Source organism: Thamnophis sirtalis, unplaced genomic scaffold, assembly GCF_051295495.1.
Source record: "Thamnophis sirtalis isolate CommonGarterSnake01/CBP01778 unplaced genomic scaffold, rThaSir2_p1.2 scaffold_4, whole genome shotgun sequence".
NCBI lineage: Eukaryota > Metazoa > Chordata > Lepidosauria > Squamata > Natricidae > Thamnophis > Thamnophis sirtalis.
Window position 1 is genome coordinate 83,242,650 of NW_028261384.1, and position 19,471 is coordinate 83,262,120.

General features: G+C 38.4%; 1 protein-coding gene across 6 annotated transcripts in view; it reads right to left on the bottom strand.

Moving 5' to 3' along the window:
- Positions 1 to 659, bottom strand: part of FHOD3 (formin homology 2 domain containing 3) — a 256,533-nt gene extending 255,874 nt beyond the window's left edge. For all 6 annotated transcript variants that reach the window (XR_015696402.1, XM_087713216.1, XM_087713213.1 and 3 more), the window contains exon 1: positions 5 to 659. Coding sequence is in view for 5 of the 6 variants with exons in the window: in XM_087713216.1 (XP_087569342.1) it covers positions 5 to 175 (171 nt within the window). In the remaining variant the exon portion in view is untranslated. The remainder of the gene's footprint in view (positions 1 to 4) is intronic.
- Between the last annotated feature and the right edge of the window lie 18,812 nt (positions 660 to 19,471).

The window sequence follows — 19,471 nt, forward strand, 5'->3', positions numbered from 1 at the left end:
ATACCTTTTGCGGAGCTTTTAGCAGGCGGTGGACCCCGGCCAGTTGGGTGACCAGGGGGATGTCTTCCCTGAAGGAGTAGAGGGGTGGCCGGGTGGGCTCAGGAAAATTAGTACTATTGAAAGGATCGGTGTCGTCCAGAAACTGCACTCTGCAAACCATCGTTGCGGTAGCCATGGTGCAGCCATTCAAAAAAACATAGACATACAGCCGTGGAAACAGCGGCAGCAAAACGCAAGGTCGAGAACAACTTCTTCTATCTTCACCACCGAGCAAAAGAAGATGACCCGCTCTCCTCGCAAAACATACAAAGTTATATCTCAGTAATCGGGTGGACGGCAGAAACCTTTGCGCGTCTTTTCCCGCTGCTGAGAAGATCTGGCGCCAACCGCGCCGAGGGAGGGAGAAAGAAAGAACAATATGCACGCAATCCAGGAATCTTGCAAGCAATCATCTCCCGACCATAACTGGGCTGATAGAATCGGGAACAGCCTACGAAAGCTTTAGCCACTCATCGAGGAGAGCAACATTAGAGCTGGCGCATCTTCTAGGCAAAGTTACTGCAGAAAGGAAAGGTGGCTGCTGGAGCTAGAACAAGTTCCCGGCGGCGACCGATGGTGGTGGGGGCGGTGGCGGTGCCTCCCTCATTCTCAGCCGGCAGCTCACCCTACCGAAGTGGAAAGAAAAGGCAAATGAGGGAAGCGGCTGCTGCTGGGAAAGTTGCTTCCCTCCCCATTTAGTTATTGCCTGCCAGAAACAATTGCTGGCGCCACCCAGTGGGTGCAGATGAGTGAATTCAACAATGGCGATATGGCACTGCTGTTTCTTTCCCAGGAAGGGCCTAAGTTCATATAGCGGTTGAATCTTTATTTTGAAAACAAGGTTTTATTTTAAAGAACTCCCTCAGTTTGGTATTAGTAATATAATTCATAGGTGCGTTATTTCACGGGAAAGCAAGGCTGGTTTACAAAAATGGAACAATATAATAAATAGTTTTGGGATACATAAGAGTTATATTTCTTCCCCCTCCCCCCAACTCCAGCCTTATATGGAATGTATTATTCCTTACTGTTCCATTCTTTTTCCACACTTTGCACTTTTTCCCCACTTATCCCCCCAAAGAATAATGTGATAGATGTATTTAAGGAAAAACAGCCAATGTAGAAGAAAAAAACAACCAAGACCTTGCTTACCATTACCAGATATCAAGCAAAGGAAGAACATGGACCATTGGAAAGGAGGACAAATGGGGGAGAGGAGGAAGGCTGAACGAACAAGGTGCACTCTTTAACTTCTTTGCTTACTAAAATTACAGCAAAAGACTGCAGAAAATAGTTATTAGGGCAGCCTATAAATGAAATTTCTTTTTCCAGCATCAGAAGACTGATTATTCAACTGCAATATTTTCCAATAAACAAATATTGTTCTTCATTTTCAAAAATGTGCCAATTAGATTAAAATATGCAATTAATGTCACTCTCTTCAAATTTCAACACATAAGTCATGGGATCTACAGATCTGAATGGCTGGATTGAAACTGCTGGAATCAGGAAATAAATAACAAATCTAAGATGTTGAATCTCTTGACAGATGAAGAAGTAAACAATTTACAATGTAAATTGTAAATACACAAATATTTTAGTATGGCTGTGAAACCCATGCCCCCCCCCCCAAAGTTACTTAAGAACCAAACAATATTTGATTATAATGCTATGGCTGCCAGACAGAGGACATAAGGATAAAAAGGACAGTTATTTAATTTTTTATCCTCATGTCCTTTGTCTGGCAGCCATAGCCTTTATTTAAGAAATGTGTATGGATTCCCAATTCACTCTTTGACTGAGCAGCTAACAAAGATAACAAAGATTTTAAAAAGAGTGAAGAGAAGAGCAACAAAGATTAGGGGGCTGGAGGCTAAAACAATAAAGAACTTGATATATCTACTCTGCAAGAACTTGGTATATTTACTCTGGCTAAAATTAAGGCTAGTAGTGACAGGGTAACAGCAGTCTTCCAGTATTTGAGAGGCTGTCTGAGAGAAGAGGGAATCAAAGCACCTGAGGGCAGGGCAAGAAATTACAGATGTAAATTTATCAAGGAGAAACCCAACCTAAAACCAAGGAAAAATTTCCTGACAATTAGAAAAATTACTCAGTGGAGGATTTTAAGAAGAGGTCGGACAACCATTCTAGAGTCTCCTCCTTGAGCAGGGGGTTGGACTAAAAGATTCCAAGGTTCCTTCCAAATCTATCATTCTGTTTAAGTAAGAGCATTACAGTGATTGTTGGACAAACTTTGCCATCTACTGTCCAAATTCCTGGGTTGGAAAAAAAAAGTGCACTAAAGTAGATTGATTTCTTTTTAACACACAATATCACAAGCAGCATTTTAATTCTTTGATCTTCATGAAATTAGAGCAGAGGAAAATGACTAAGTTTCATTAAAATATTGGATTAAAAAATGAAGGAGCAGTTAACTAACAGTATAGCAAGTAACCATTTGTGCTGTCTCTAATAGACAGTACAAATACAATAAAAGTAAATTTGATATGCATTCTGAGGATTTAGAGAATATATTTGAAGAGAAATGTATTAATTCTTTTATTCCATAGAATGTACAGGTGTAAACAACAACAATAACAAATTTGGTGAAGAGACCTTGCAAGAATGATCATGTTCACTAGACTTCCTAGCCTAGGAAGAGTAGAAAGCTAGCAAACCCAATCATTCTAAAGCAGTGGTTCCCAACCTTTTTTGGGCCATGCCTACCTAAGCATCTCTAAAATCCTAATGCCCCCCTCAATGACATATAATTCTTACTTTACTCAAAAAGTGAACTCTACTCACACGGAGGCAGCCTAAAAGGCCATTAAGTTGATTTAAACAAGGTTCAAATTGCCCTATTAAAAATCAAACTGCTCCCTTGTGGGGCATGGTCCCCATGTTGTGAACCACTGTTCTAAACGCTAGAAATAATTCTAGTCTTCAGAATGATTGTGTTCACTAGTTTTCTAGTCCTAGGAAGTTGGCAAATCTTCAGGATTTGATGTCTATCCTGAAGCCCATTGATGGATATCCCATTCCCAGATAGAGGGGAAGGGAAATCCCTAGGCGCAAAGTAGGAACAGGCCTTAAATCCTTTGTTTCCCTAGCTTGCAACCTTCCCTACTGGCTTCTCCATTGACTTTCTGGGGAAGCCACAGAGAAAATTGCAAAGGACAATCACATGATGGTAGGGTGCTTGGCATGTGGCCTGATTGCCAAGTGCCTGAAGTGTGATCATATGACAACTTGCTGTGTGGAGTATGGAGTGACACTATAATGCCTAGAATTGCTTTAATAGCTGTAAAGCTCCATTTCATGATAATTTTGATCAGTTGTTAAACTACTAGTCTAGGAATATCTGTATTGACTTTGCTTGCTGATCCCGTTCTTTAAAGTAATTGTAATGCCTAGATTTCTGTATTCCCAGTTTAATAAATTTTCCTTAGGATAGAAGTATTTTTGAATGTGATATCAGTCAAAACATAAAAGAACTAATTGTTTTTATTTTACATATGCTGTGGGATGATGAGAATGATGTGGATGATGAGGGATATACTTTTCAAAATGAGTAAGAAGCTAATTTTATAAATTATATCTCAGTGTGTAAGGCACAGAGAATCATGACCACATGTTCAGTTAAACTAATTTATTGCTCATGCCTGACATGGTATTACAATTATATCATCCATGTTTATGCATGCATCCACCCATTGCTACTCCTCATTAAAAAAAAATAAGGAATGGAAAGTACAACCCCAAGAATCACCAGGTAATATCTTGAAAGTAAGGTAGGGAAAAGAGATGGTGGTGAAAGATTTGCAGAATTCAAGAGGAAAAAGATCACTGTCTTCTGTGGCCCAAATGGCTCTGAAACTGTTTGGTAGGTTGCATTAAAAGGCATTCAGAGATGAAAGAAAAAATATGTTATGTTGCTATTATTTCCCCACAATTGCTCTTCCTTCCTAAAATTCTTCACAGTTTTTTTTTTGTCTTGGGTGAATGGGTGTGGGGAAGAGTGAAGTGATATCTTAGAATCTATTGATAGTAATATTCACAAAGTCTTTCTTTATACTCCTCCTAGATCTCTTTTACTCAGAACTCAAGTGGGTGAAGGGAAGAGAAAATGTGTTTATGTAGCGAATCATAATTCATAATGTGTAGGTGGGAAGAAGAGCTATTGCTTTTAGCAACTGAGAAGCTTGTCTTCAGATCAAAGTAACTCTTCCAATTAGACTACCATTGATTGCTCCAGCAACATTTTCTTTTCTCCAAGAAGGCAGAGTGGTATTTAAAGAATTAATCAACATTTGCTTCATCTCATATTATTACAGAAACTCATCATAGGCTCTAATTTCAATTTTCACAATATTTTGCCTAAAACTGATAGTATAAAATAATTATGGGCACTTAAAATACACTCGACAGTTTCTAAGAAATTTATTATATGTTTCCTGAAAATTATATTACATTTCATTTTGTTGTTTTTTTAATTTCAACCATGCTAGATATAAAACATAATTATGTTTTTTTTTAAAAAAACAATTTTTGCCATGATTGACTGTATAACACAAGATAGATCTATTCATTTGTATCTAGTCTTCAATGCATATTAATTACGGTAATTCTACATTTTCCTAATTTTGATATAATTATATTTGGATCAATAAAATACAATATGAGACAAATCTATGCTTTATGTCTTTTTAATGTGATAGAGTAATTTAACTATTGGTCTCAATTATCTGTACAGTAACTGTGTTATGAATTCCATCACTCCTCCTCCCTTTTATTCTCAAAGTGCTTCTTCTCCATAGATATGTTATCTCAACACACTTTGTAATCAAATCCTTCTTACAATGTTAATAAAATTTACCTTTAATTGTTTTTCCCCAAGGAGCTAGATTTTATATTTATGATAAAAAAATTGCCTAATAAGGGCAGAGTTCTGTTCACTTTCTGCACTTCTTAAAAGATATCAGTTTATTACTACTGAATCAGGGGTCAGCTATCAGATGGCCCCAGCTTAAGTCGAAAAGCTCTTAATAAGACAGCTTGTCTCTATAATCCTCTGATTGAATAAGATAAATTTTTCAGAAAGGAAAAAAAGAAGTATCGAAGGGAGAGAATATATCTTCCCTTCATGATCCATGCCACCCTCTTGCACCCTATCTGATCAATACCATACATCTCTTGCACATTCCAGGATACTCTTCCTGACCATCTTACCCCACACTCTCCCGGACCCATGCAACAATTCTGGCACACTTCCATACATTTTTCCCAACCCATACAGCATGTCCTACTCACTCACATGTGCCATTCTTGACTCGCATACCTGTACACCCTGTCGCTCATTCATTCGCTTAGCAGCAACCACTTATCCACCTGCTGTCCTTGGTCTTGGAATTTTTTCTGACTTTCCCACTGACTTTCTCCCTGCAACTCTCCATAAGCAAAGTAAATGAGTAACTGGAAGAATGTAGGAAAGAAAGGATGGAAGAAGGTAGGAAGGAAAGAAAGGGGAGGGAAAAGGGAGGGGGAAAAGTAAGGGGAGAAGAGATGACTGATTGTATGCACATATACATATACACATTCTTCTAGGAGTGGGGAAGGCAGAGTTCTACTGCTGCCTCAGGCATGAGAGCCAGTTAATTGGGCGATCTTGGACATTCAGTGCCTATCAGCCCTGCCTCAGCTTAGAGTCCTTAGTAAAAGTGGTCCTTTGTTCAATTTGTTGCAAAAGGTTTTATTAAAAGTCCAGTGAACTGCAGTAAAGCAAAGCCAGAACTGATATTGTTTCCAAAAATCCCATTTCCTCTGCCTAAAGTGTCTCCTTTAACTGGTCCTCTCAAAAGTCCAATCAAATTCAAAAGAAATGTTTTACAAAAGTCTGTTGAGGAATGCAGCTGTTCTCTGATCCCAAGTCATTAACCTTGAGACAGCTCTTGGAAAGTAGAGCTGAATTTTCATTTCCCTGAAGTATGTCCCTCCCGCCCCTCCCCCGCCCCATCAGGTTCCCAGAGTTTGTGGCAAATTGGCACCAAAAGGCCCCTCAAAGTGAAGTAGCAGAACATTGAGATGGCATCTGACAGCCTACCTCAGCTCTAGGTAAAAAAAAGAATGGGAATGCTTGAATTCTTACTTTCCACTATCATTGAAACCAGAAGCAGCAAAATGGTATGAATAGTTAATGTTGCAACTTAGTGCATCCATGTGACATCACTACATTGCATACTGCATTAGTACCGTCAACAAAATATCACCAATTGAAGTCCAGTGGGTTTGCCTTCTGCATCCTAGTGCTACCGGCAAACAAACCAACTGAAGCCCTCCAAAACATCCTAAGTAAAGAAAAAAGACCCAGCAGTCCCTGAAGAAAAAACAGGAGCAATCTACAACATACAAGTAATCACTGTGATGTGACAGCTACTATGTAGGACAAACAGGCAAAAGAGTAGCAAAGTGATCCATGAACATCAACAATTAGAAGACATGGTGAAAATTTCACAATGCACGGCTAGACTTAAGCATAGTTCCAAATGAGCAATTGAAAATAGCCTAAATCAAGCCAAATCCAAAAATGTAAGATAATCACTGGAAACTTTGCACTCAGACAAATCAGCCATCACTAGGCATATAAAGATAAACAACATCTTTACACAATTCAAAAGAGACAATCAAAAAGCGAAAAGGGAAACTAAAAGACTAAAACATCTGCTCCCTAGTTATCAATACCTAATTGAGCAAAGATTAACACCAAGATTAATACTAGACCATCAAACAAGAAGTAAACAATACCAAGGAATCAATTGAAGAACTACCAAATCATACAAACTAACAGTAAACAACAACCTAATCAAGGAACCATCAATATCACTCCCACCAACATTGACAGACCATGCCACTAGTGCAGTGATGGCAAACCTTTTAGAGACCGAGTGCCCAAACTGCAATCCCAAACCCACTTATTATCGCAAAGTGCCAACATGGCAATTTAACCTGAATAATGAGTTTTACTAAAATAATAATAAACAAGGCAAGGTTCATAGTTCTAAGCTAATAGTTCTAAGAAAAATGTGATAAATGCACTTTTGTGCCCCTTCATTTTTCCCTGTTTTTGAAATATTACTTTAGCAACAATAAAAAACTTTTATAATATCATTTTTCTTTCTCTATCTCTCTCTTTCCCACCCCTGTTTCTTTCTCTCTCTTTCCCTCCCCCTTTCTCTTTCTCTCCCTCTCTTTCTCTTTCTCTCTCTTCCTCTTCTCTCTTTCCCTCCTTCTCTCTCTTTCCCTCCCTCCCTCTCTTTTCCTCTTTCTCGTTCCCTCCCTCCCTGCCCTCTCTTTCTCTCTCTCTCTTTCCCTCCCTCTCTGTCCTTCTCTCTTTTCCACCCTCTCTCACTTGGGGGTGGGAAGGAACCCCAGAACTGATGCTGGATGGTGGTAATATGATATCCGGAGGCCAACGAGCCCAGGAGCAGCGCACCGAAGACCAGCTGGCCAGTGGCGAGGCAGGGTATCACAACACTGGCAGCTCTGCAGGAAAAGATCAAGAAGAAACTATTGAAAAGGAACAAGTTAAATTTATTCCTGACCTACATGAGAGATTGGCAATTTTGAAAGAAGTTATTTGGGGATACTCCTGACATTAAAAGATCTTTTAGATAACTGATTTTAGGCAGATTAATTCAGTGAATGAGTTGAAACAGAATAATTTATAGATGATGCAAAAACTGGGTTCTCTGGAAAAGATCATATCAGAAAGAAAAGCCTTAGTTATCAATTTTCTCTCACACAAACACACACAAAAAGAAAATTGAAACTGAAACTGAAGTTGAAACTGAAAATTCTGTTCAACATTGTACTACAGATACTGAAACAATATTAAAAGGAAATAAAGATGCACAAGATGAAATAAAACAGATTTGTTTTACTGAACATTCCTTCCAAGATCATTCCTTAGCACTTTATAAGGAGAACATGGTCCAGGAGATTTTTCTCACTACCATTAACATTTAAGTGGGAGATGAACAATATATGAATTTCTGTGATCCAGTCTGGTTAGTTATTTTTTTTAACTTTTATCCACAACACAAGGCCATATCTTGCATTTAGCTTAACAAGGAGATACCTGAAATGGAATGCCAAGATCATTATTTTTACAAATTTGCCTCCATACTCAAAGATGCTTTTTGCAAGTTACAGTCACTTTCAAACACTGACCCATACTTGGATATGCATATCACAGAAGTGTTTGTATGCAAGATCCACTTAATACCCCAGGATATTATCTCAGTTTATCCAAAGAGCTAAATCCATCCTTCTTGTTATATCAGAGAGTTCTTGCATTCCTTGTGAGATTCTACATTATATACTTCTTCTTAGGAATTAGATGCCCATTTCTCCTAAAATCAACATGTTCTAAGAGTGTTTTGCAGACGAAAATTCTTTAACTAGGATATAGATCCTCTTCATGAGAGCACTGACTTAGTCCCTGACTTACAACCATTCATTTAGTAACCATTCCAAGGTACAACAGCATTGAATAAGTGACATGACCATTTTTCATACTTACAGCTTTCACACCATCCCTGTAATTGAAATTCAGTTGCTTGGCAACTGAATCATATTTATGATGGTTGTAGTGTCCCAGAGTCATGTGCCCACTTTTGCTACCTTCTGACAAACAAAATCAATAGGTATAATAAAACCATTGTCTAATCTCCCTCAATCTTAAAAAAAAAATGTCATCACAGACCAGATTTTGTAATATAAATTTATAACATACAAAATCCCTGTAGTGAAAGTATGATACCAATGTAAATCAAAATGTATCTCTTTCACTACGCAGAGATGCCCCAGCTTCTATGTGGAAAAGGCAGAATTGTTTTATGGCAGCTAATAAAACAATAAAAATAATATAAAAAAGAAGCTACTTTAAGATCCAGTAGTGGGGTAAATTAAAACAGCATTCAACCAGTAGATTAATATTTGAAAATAAAAATCAGAAGAAAGAAAGAAAACATTGAAAAGGACAGCTGAAACCCAGATGTTATTAAAAAGCAGAAAGTGGAATGGAAAAAATGGAGACTATTAGGTAAGCTTCCCATTGGGAGAGTGAGTGCGTTCAGAGAAGCGTTGTGAAGGTGGTGTTGGAGAACACACAAACCAGCATGCAGAGACACTGCAGTTTAAATAGGTTTTTACTTTCGTGGAAATAGAGGTATCAGAGTCCATCAAACAGTCCAAGTCATACACAGTTAAGACAGTCAGTCATCAACGTCTTTCAGTTAAGGGATAATTCAAATAATATAGTCCATAATCATACAAACAGTCCGGTACACAAAGTTTGCTAGCAGTTGCAAAACTTACAATAGCTCACGCTGATCACTATATGGCACTTCTAACAGCCAGCTTCCAAACACTTAGATCAGATCAGCATCTAACAGTGATTCTGGTTCCATCTTATGGCCGATTGAGGAAACAGCAACCAATCACATTTACAGCATGATTTAAAGAAACAGGTACAGCATTGTTACATGATTTATATATTGGCAACCCAACTGTTAGATTATATTCCTAACAGAGACTTCTCTCCAACCACTCCCATCTAGAATTGTTATGTTCTAGGTTCCCTTCTCAGATAGCTCCACAGTTGTCCAAGAATAATATTGAGTCATTCCTAGTAGCTCCTGTTCACAACTAGGGAGCATGCTGCTAAAGAGCCAGTTTGGTGGCACAGTGGTTAGAATGCAACATTGCAGACTAATTCTGCTGACTGCTGACTGCCAGCAGTTCGGCAGTTTGATTCTCACCAGACTCAAGCATTCCATCCTGATTCTTTTTTTATAAAGAATTTTTTAAAATTTTTGAATAAACACAAACAGACAAAACACACACAAAAAAACACAAAACCATCTTCCATTACAAATTGTAGAAAGTGTGTTGATTAGTTACAAAAACTTCCATGCATCCCTTCCACAGTCATCACCTACAATTCATATCAAATCATATATTTTAAATCCAAAATATTTATATATATATTACTATCATCATACTTCAACCTTCATTTGACTATAATTGTTTTTACGTCCTTTTATATAAAATACTCCAGATTTAAAGCAAAACCACATAATGGCATTCCATTAGCTTTTCCCAATATCATCCAGTAACATTACATCTTTATAACATGTTCTAAATAAAAATTGGTTATATTTAATAACAGAGTTTCTAAACATCCTTTCGTAGTCACCATTTGCAATTTATATCAAATTTCCTCTTATCAAACCAATACCTATATATATATGCATTATTATCATTATCAATCAATTATTTAGCTATATCCATTATCACTTAATTTTATACATAATGCTCTAAATTTAACTAAATTCGACTTAAATTTTTATTATAAGCGTTCATTACATCAACCTGTGTCTTTCCAGTAATAGTGCAGTCTTATGTCTCTTGCCATTTGTGGCATTAGTATTCTGGTTATTTCATTAGTAAGTTTTGTTTTGACTTCTCTTCTCAACTTATTGCTTATTGCATATCTTGTATAAGCTTGAAACCCTCCGTCTGCTTCTTTGATCAACTTATCTTTGGTTATCACTAGTGCTTCTGACAAAATTTCTCTCCTTAGTTCCATAAATTCTTCTCTCTTTTCTTCTTCTATACAGAAGAAATCTGGGGTAGAGCTCCAGTCCATCTATCTCCCCTTTCCATATTCCACTCCTTCCATTTCCAACCATGCTCAGTTCACTGTCAGTATCAACAATTTTCTTGTCTCTTTGTTTATTTTTTCCTTCAGTTTTTAGAACTCTGACCTCCACTTTCTTCATTTGATGAACATCCTCAATTTTTCCATCAAATTTTACTGTTCTACTATCTATGTTCTCCAATCTCTTCTCAATTTTCTCTGTTACTTCTAATAATTTTTGAATTTCAAACATAATCTTCTGCAATGTTAAAGTTTATTTTTCATGTTGCGCCATTCTTCCAACTTTTAAACACTGCCACTCTGGCATTGAAAACTTTTTTTATTAAATTTAAAGCAAGTTCATTTATAATCTTTCAAGACAAGGCTTTGTTTTCACTCCACTCCAGCTGCCAATAAAGCTCCCGAAGAGCACCTGTATAAACAACCCATGCTCTTCTCACTATCACTCTCTGTAAACAAGCTGAGGAACCTTGAAATGCAAAGTCAAATGATCAAAGAGAAAAAAGAAAAGACAATATTTCCAAGCCTTCCAAGCCTCCAGCCCCCAAGTAGCAGTGCTACTTCCTTCCCCTCTGTTATTACAGCCCTCTTTGTATTCCTTTTATATCTTCTTTATATTCGAGGCTTAAAGAAAAAAAATCTTAAATGGAGCAAAAAACCAACATCCAATCCAGCATTATAAAAATAAGGAAAAAGATTTTAATCCGTAGGTATAAAAAAAGAATATAAAAAGTAGTAGAAGAAAAACTAATCCGTTCAATTTAAAGAATAGGAAACATTTGCAAAAGTTCCATCCGTAATTTTCTCTAATGTAGCTTAATTTCACCGCTTGTTCTCTTCTGTTTTCAAATCTAATTTAGATTTAATTTTTTGGGGGGTAATCTCTTTTATAATAATAAGATTTCCTCACCAGATGGACACACTTTCTCTTTCCATTTTCCTCCCATTCTGGAGCTGTCCCAACTTCAGCAGTTTCAATGGCTGCGCTTCTGTCGCCAGCAAAAAGAGATTCTCCTAGATCAATCAGGGACTTTGCGGTATCCCTGAGATCAGCAGAACATACTCTTCCCTCTCACCATCTCTTTGGGACGGTTTAGGTCCAAAAGGACCATCCAATGGCAAAAGCATTGACTGCGATCTTGGAGCTCCAAGATCGCACGTCATGTCATTGCAACGTCAGTTCCTCCTTCCAAGCATTCCATCCTTCTGAGGTTGGTAAGATGAGGCCCAGATTGTTGGGGGACTGACTCTCTAAGCCACTTAGAGAGAGAGCTTAAAGCATTATGAAGCAGTATATGTCTTATTGCTATAGCTATTTGGCTGTGAAACCAGCTCTCTGTCAGTGGAGGGAGGGGGAAAATCCTGCTGAATCAAAATACCATTTTGGGGACCCCTATGAAACAACATTTTGACAGTTTGTTTGCAGCTGTTAAGAAATACCAATGTAATTCATCTAAAAAGTAGTTAAGGCACTAGGTTAGAAAGTGGGAGATCATGAATTCCAACCCTGCCTTAACTGTGAAAGCCAGCTGGATGATCTTGGGCCAGTCACTTTCTCTCCATCCAGCTCATTTCACAGAGTTGTTGTGGGGAAAATAGGAGGAAGAAGGAGTGTTGAATATGTTTGTTGCCTTGAGTTATTTATACAAATAATAAAAGTGAAATGCAAATAAAACAAACATTTCTTCACATTAAATGAAGTGCTAGCTAATGGTAAAATGGGGTAGTACCCTGGAGTATTAAGTTTAAATTTCACAATCTTCTGAAAGGTTTATGGTATGTAAACTATATAGCATGTTATCTAGTTGCAGTCCATGCAAATCATCAACCTTCACAGGTACTACTTCATAACTCAGGATAATTAAAATTCTAATTTTATAAGAATATCATGAATGAACTTGTGTTATTCAGTTCAGAAATCCCCCATATCTCATCTCCAAAAGAAAAGATAATTCAAATTCAATAAAATATGTACACAAGTAAAATTTAATAATTAGTGCATATCAGTAGGGTGAAATGTCAGAACTGTATTTAGTAGCAGGTAGTTTTCACTTTTTATGTTTTGAAATGGACACAACAATTTCATGAAACTAAGAATAATAAAGTACCAGTAGGAAAATACATGCTATGAAAATACATTTTCATAATAATCAGGTGTTCTTATGCGCTCTTAGCCAAATTCCAGAATCTTACCATTCTAATAGTTAACTGCTACAGAATTTCTGAAATATTGGCCCCAGCTGATAGTAATCTAAACAGACCAACTGCATTTAAAATAAGGATCAGAATTTTCCTTTCATCAACTTTTAACTTAAAAAGCAAAATCATTAATATATAAATTAAAGAGAATGAAGACACACCATTGCTGAATTACTGCATTGTATGGTCGCAAATGGCTGATACAGGATAATTATAATAGAACCATAGCATTGGAGAGAATCTTGGAGATCTTCTAGTCCAATCCCTGCACAAGGCAGGAGATCTTATACGATCCTAGACAAATGGTTTCAATCTTTTCCTGAAAACCTCTAGCAATGGAGCACCCACAACTCTGGGAACGTCTTTGGGAAAATTCAGCAGAGTTTATGGCAAAGCAATGCCTTCCTTATTTTGAAGACCCGTCAGATATAAAATATGATCTAGATTTACTGAAAAAGGCACTTTGCAGCTTTCGTTCAAAAATATAAACCTGGACTCATCACTTCCATTAAGGCTTCTGTAGAAACTCCAGCTAAACCATATGCTGTATTCTGGATATTCACTTTGATAAAAGTAATATGAAGATGCTGAAGAGTTCTGGGCCTAAAACAAAACCTTGGGGTACCCCTCTGCATACTTCCCTCTGTGTAGATGTATGGGGGCTATACATTGATGCAATTAATCAATCAATTAGAAATCCATCTGGTGGTCACGCTGTCATTTTTCTATTTTAGCAAGATGTAAGTTGAATAAACATTTTTGTTTTAAGAACCAACTTCCCTACAGGCTTGATACAAGGCGAGAAGAGAAGTGGGGGGGAGAGAGACAGGGGAAAAAGAAGAAGAAAAGATCGGCAGTGAAGGAGAAACAATTCAATCGACCAGAAGGAGGGATTACTTCCCTTTTCTGGCAAAACATCATGGACCAGGAAAACCACTAGATACTTTGCCCACTCAATCAAGTATTCCAATTTGGAAGGAATATTTTAAAGGGCTGTACACAGACCCTACTAGTAACATAAATGAGAGTGACATCCATCTGGGCCAAGAGGTAACATAATTTATTGAATCCCTTATGATGAACAAGGCTCCAAGTGTTGATTGGGGTCTGCTTGAAATAATTAAAAATTCCAGCTGGTTGTTCCTCATGCCTATTTATGTTGCAGCATGCCTATTTAGAGTCATAGATCAGTGTTATGCTCCAAAAGACTGAGATCCAGCAATAATAGTCCAAATTTATAAAAATAAGGGGGAAAGAATGATCAATGCAATTACAGACTATCAGCATTTTGCATATTGTTAGTAAATTATATATTAAACATTTAAATCACAAGGTCCAAGACTAGATAGAGACATATGGTCTAATCCAAGATATAGAGGCAGAATTTAGAGGTTATGGTGAACAGCAGACATTCTGGTATTCCAAAAAATACACTTATAAAAAGAAATCATCCCTCTTTGTGACCTTTTTAGATTTTAAACATGCCTTTGATTCAATTTCCAGAAATGCCCTTGGATGTGGGAAAACATAGCTATTTTCAGTACCTCCAGTTTCAGATCAGAAATTTGACACATACAGAAATTTAATACCATCTTAAGAGGTGCAGTCGCCAAGAGCCCATTACTGGCATTTGTAGAAGTGCTAGAGGGCCTTGTTTTTCCATAGCCTTTCAAGTCTCCAAAAAGTGAGCACAAATGTTATATGTTTTCTCTTCTTTTTGGAGACTGCAAGTTTACAGACCTGATGGACATGGAGCTGCCTCAGAGAGGCAGGTTTTTTTTTTAGAAGCGAAGACAAAAATATTTACATTCATATATTTACATATTCAAGAGATGCATTGGCTCAGTGGCTAAGACACTGAGCTTATCAGTCAGAAAGGTTGACAATCCGGTGGTTCGAATCCCTAAAACCACACAACAGAGTGAGCTCCCATTACTTGTCCCAGCTTCTGCCAACTTAGCAGTTCGAAAGCATGTAAAAATGCAAGTAGAAAAATAGGGACCACCTTTGGTGGGAAGATAACAGTGTTCTATATGCCTTCGGCATTTAGTCATGCTGGCCACATGACCACAGAGATGTCTTTGGATAGTGCTGGTTCTTCGGCTTTGAAATGGAGATGAGCACTATCCCCTAGAGTCGGGAACAACTAGCACGGATGTGCAAGGGGAAACTAGCAATAGCAATAGCAATAGCAGTAGACTTATATACCGCTTCATAGGCCTTTCAGGCCTCTCTAAGCGGTTTACAGAGAGTCAGCATATTGCCCCCAACAATCTGGGTCCTCATTTTACCCACCTCGGAAGGATGGAAGGCTGAGTCAACCCTGAGCCGGTGAGATTTGAACCGCTGACCTGCTGATCTAGCAGTAGCCTGCAGTGCTGCATTTAACCACTGCGCCACCTTGGCTCTTTACCTTTATTTATATATTCATTTATTACATCTCACTTCCAAAGTGATTCTTTATTACTGTGTGTGCGTGTGTGTGTGTGTGTGTGTGTGTGTGTGTGTGTGTGTGTGTGTGTGACACACACCAGCAAAGTCAAGTTAGGCATTTTCTGAATTTTTGACATGCTGAGCCCAAAAGATTCAGATAGTTCAGATAGTATATATTGATATCTGATTGTCTGTTGGACGTATCAGTGTTACATGTAGACAGAAAGTGTAAGAAGATAAAAAATATTGAGTTTCCCTTTTATTTATGTTTGATCATTTCTCTAACTACTTTTGCCAACAGTGTTAAAATAGCACAATATATCTTTACCTAGATTGCAAGTTGTTTTATTTTTATTTTTCATTTTCAAAAGATAATTCATTTTCTCTCTGAGCTTTTTTTCTTTAAAACCTAAAGGTATGCCATTTTACCATCTTGATAGTCACCAGATAGAATGTTTCCTCCTTGGCCCTTCACTAACCCATAATTTGCAAGGTCAATCAAAAAACGCTTGTAGATTACCAGCTGAGTCCAAGGGTGGGATCCAATTCATCATTAGTTTGGAGTTGCTATACTGCATATGAACCTATGTTCATTCCACTCTTAAGATTCATTGACTTTTATCTGTCACAAATATGCCTTGACCAGATAACTGTGAATAGGTAGCATGAAATAAATTCATAATGCTTTTGAACTTTATTCTGGCTCATGATTTCCTGCACCTGACATCTCTACATCAAAACAGGATTTGCTTAAGCATACTTAGAGTTAAGCCTGCACAAGCACAGGACAAAGCAGCTTAAATGGTAAGCATGGATATACTCTTTGTAACATGCCTACAAATTCTAATGCAGCATTGCTTTCTAAAGGATCACATCTGTTACCAATTTGAGTGTAACAGACTAGTACCAACTTTGGTTTCAATAATAGATATTTAAGCTCATCATTTTTGCTCTGCTTTGGATTATCCTGTATATTTAAGTTAAATTAAAGACTTAAACTGCCTGGTGATTCAATAAGAAAAAAAAATCAAATTTCATCTAAGAAGACTAATAATAATCAGGGAATATTTTTAAGAGTTGGACAAATAAACCCTTAAGCAATAAATAATGATATCTATATGCAAATTGTACATATATACAGTACATAACTGAATAAAAGAGTTGATAGGGATCTTGGAGGTTACCTATTCCAACCCTCTTCTCAAATGGGAGACCTTATACAATTTCAGGCAAGTGTCTGAACAGTGTCTAGTCTCTTCTTAAAAACCCCCAGTGATAGAGCATCCACAATTTCTGAAGGCAAACTGTTCCACTGGTTAAGTGGCTGTCCAGTAGGACTCCTAGATTTTCATACTTATGACTGTTTCAGCATCCCTATAGTCACATTATTTATATTTGGATGCTCGACAATGACTCACATTTATGATGGTTGCAGTGTCCGGGGATCATGTGATCCCCTTGTACATCCTGCTGATTAGCAAAATCAATGGGGAAACCAGGTTCACTTAACAACCATGTTACTAATTTAATAACTGCACTGATTTATTTAACAACTGTGGCAAGAAATGTTGTAAAATGGGGCAAAACTCATTTTAAAAAATTCTCACTTAGCAACATGAATTTTGGGTTCACTTGCGGTCGTAAGTTGAGGACTACCTGTACTTTCATTGTGGACTACTTGGTGAGTGTGGCATGTCAGACAGTTATGAATACTTCTGGTGGTGATGCTGTCTAGCACACATTTTTTTGTCTTACCAAGAAGTAGGTTGCACTCTGTCAAATGCCTTACTGAAAGTATACTATGTCCCCAGCCTTTTTCTGATTCACTAATTCAATCATTTTGTCAAAGAATGCAATAAGATTTGTCTGGCATGTTTGTTTTTGACAAACAAATGTTGGTTTCTGGTTATAACTTTACTTACCACCAGGTGTTCACCGATTTGTTGCTTGATTATCTTTTCCAGGATTTCCCCAGATATTGAGAAAGGTCTATTTCCTGGATCCATTTTTTTCTTTTTTGAAGATTTTTTTTCTTTTTTTTCTTTTTTTGCCATTTTATTGCTTATTTCGAGCTGCATTCCTAGTCTCTCTTTTATGGTAATGTTTTTGAAAGATTGGACTGATTTTTTTCCCTTTTGTGTAAAGATAGATTTAAAGAATAAGTTAAATAGTTCCATTTTCCCTCTGTTGCTTGCAACCTTCTTGCTACTTTTTGCCCATTAATGGACCAATTGTTTCCTTGTCTGTTTTCTTGTTTTTACATGTTGAAAGAAGTTTTTAAAATTGTTTTTGACATTTATTGGAAGCCTTAGTTCATTCTGAGTCTTATCTTTCCTGACTTCATCTTTGAGCTATATGCTAATATTCTGTCTTAATTATGTAGACCTCTTTCAATTTTTGTCCTTTTTGTCTTTCAATTTAAGAGAAGTTTTTTGTGCAGCCATGCTGGTTTCTTCTGGAATTGTTTATTTTTCTTCTTCAGTGGTATTATGATAGACTGGACTTTGATCATCTCACTTTTCAAAATTTCTTGGGGTATTTTTGTCCCCTGATGACTTTCATCCATGAAATCCTTCTCATGAATTCTCCAAGTTCATTGAAATAGGATTAAAAGTCAAAATCTCTAGTTCGACTTTGTTCCTAGACCATGGTTACAGCACCTAACAAGGGGCTTTTGACACGAGACAGATTACATATCACAAGAACTGGGAGGGGAAGGAGAGTGATGTTTGGGGAATCAAAAGTAGAGCTGTACCTCAGACACATCAAATTCAAGGCCCATTTGACTTTGTTCCTAGACCATGGTTACAGCACCTAATAAGGGGCTTTTGACACGAGACAGATTACATATCACAAGAACTGGGAGGGGAAGGAGAGTGATGTTTGGGGAATCAAAAGTAGAGCTGTACCTCAGACACATCAAATTCAAGGCCCATTGGCCAGATTCGGGCTTGATGTGTTTAGATCTGGTCCAAAGGACTGCCCTGGAGACAGTAAAGGGCCAGCCTCCACTATCTTGGCACTGGCCCACCCCAGCCTGTTCTGGCACTCCTTCTGGATGCATGTACAAGAGGTGCAAGCACATGGGGTGGAAATATTCAGCAGCAGTTGCAGCTCATTGGCCCCTTGGCTCATTGGCCAATAGCGATGGCCGGGTGAATGTGAGCCCAGATCCTTCAATAAGCCACATTCATACTTGCCCCACAATACTGCACTTGCTCACCTCAGGCCTTTACAGCCAGGCTACCACCTGTCTACCACCTGTCTCACCTCATCTGACCTCTCACCTCTCCCCAGCAGCACCACCAGCAGCAGCAGTAGCAGCACCTTCCAGTAGGAGCACCCTCCCTGCTTTCCTCCAACCCGGGAAGCCCACGGGCCTGGAGATGAAGCTCCATTTCAGCCACTTTGGAACAGTGACCGCAGGCTTCATTCCCACCCTTCACCCGTCCACATCCTTGAGCAACCTGGTCAAGGAGAGTAAGCACAGCAACTGCAGCTTTGAGAAGGTAAATGTGGTTGGGCAGCCCCCAGGGAAGCGTGGCTGGCCTGGGCTGTGTGATCCTGGTTCCTTGGAAGCTTGAGGGCTGGGCTGGGTGCTTGCCCTCTGCTGCCCAAGGCTCCAGGCAGCCTGACCCACCATCCAGGGGTCCTCTGCATGGCCTGAGAGGGACGTTGAGGCTCCTCTGGTCGATGAGGCTTTGTCACTAAACCTGGTCTCGCCTTCCTCCACTGGAGACTCCAGATCTCCCCTCCCAGCCTTGCCTCACCCCCCCCCCCACACAGATGCCCCTTTTTGGCTCATTTCCTCCCACCACCTGGGGGGGGGGCTTGGAGAGGTAGAAGTTACCAATATGGAAGTGGCACCTTGCTCTTCAGATGTGTGTCCCCTGCAGCCTCTGCATGTCTTCATCTGCGAATGGCTGGGCTTTCTTCAGATGTGGCTCCCGCAGCTTGCACCCCCTCTTCTGGCATCTAACCAGCATTGCCTGTGAAAGCTAAATTTTGGGTGGATATTTCAGGTATTCTCAGCTCTATTTCTGGGCTTTTGGGACTTAGGAGACTTGTGGGGAGAAATGG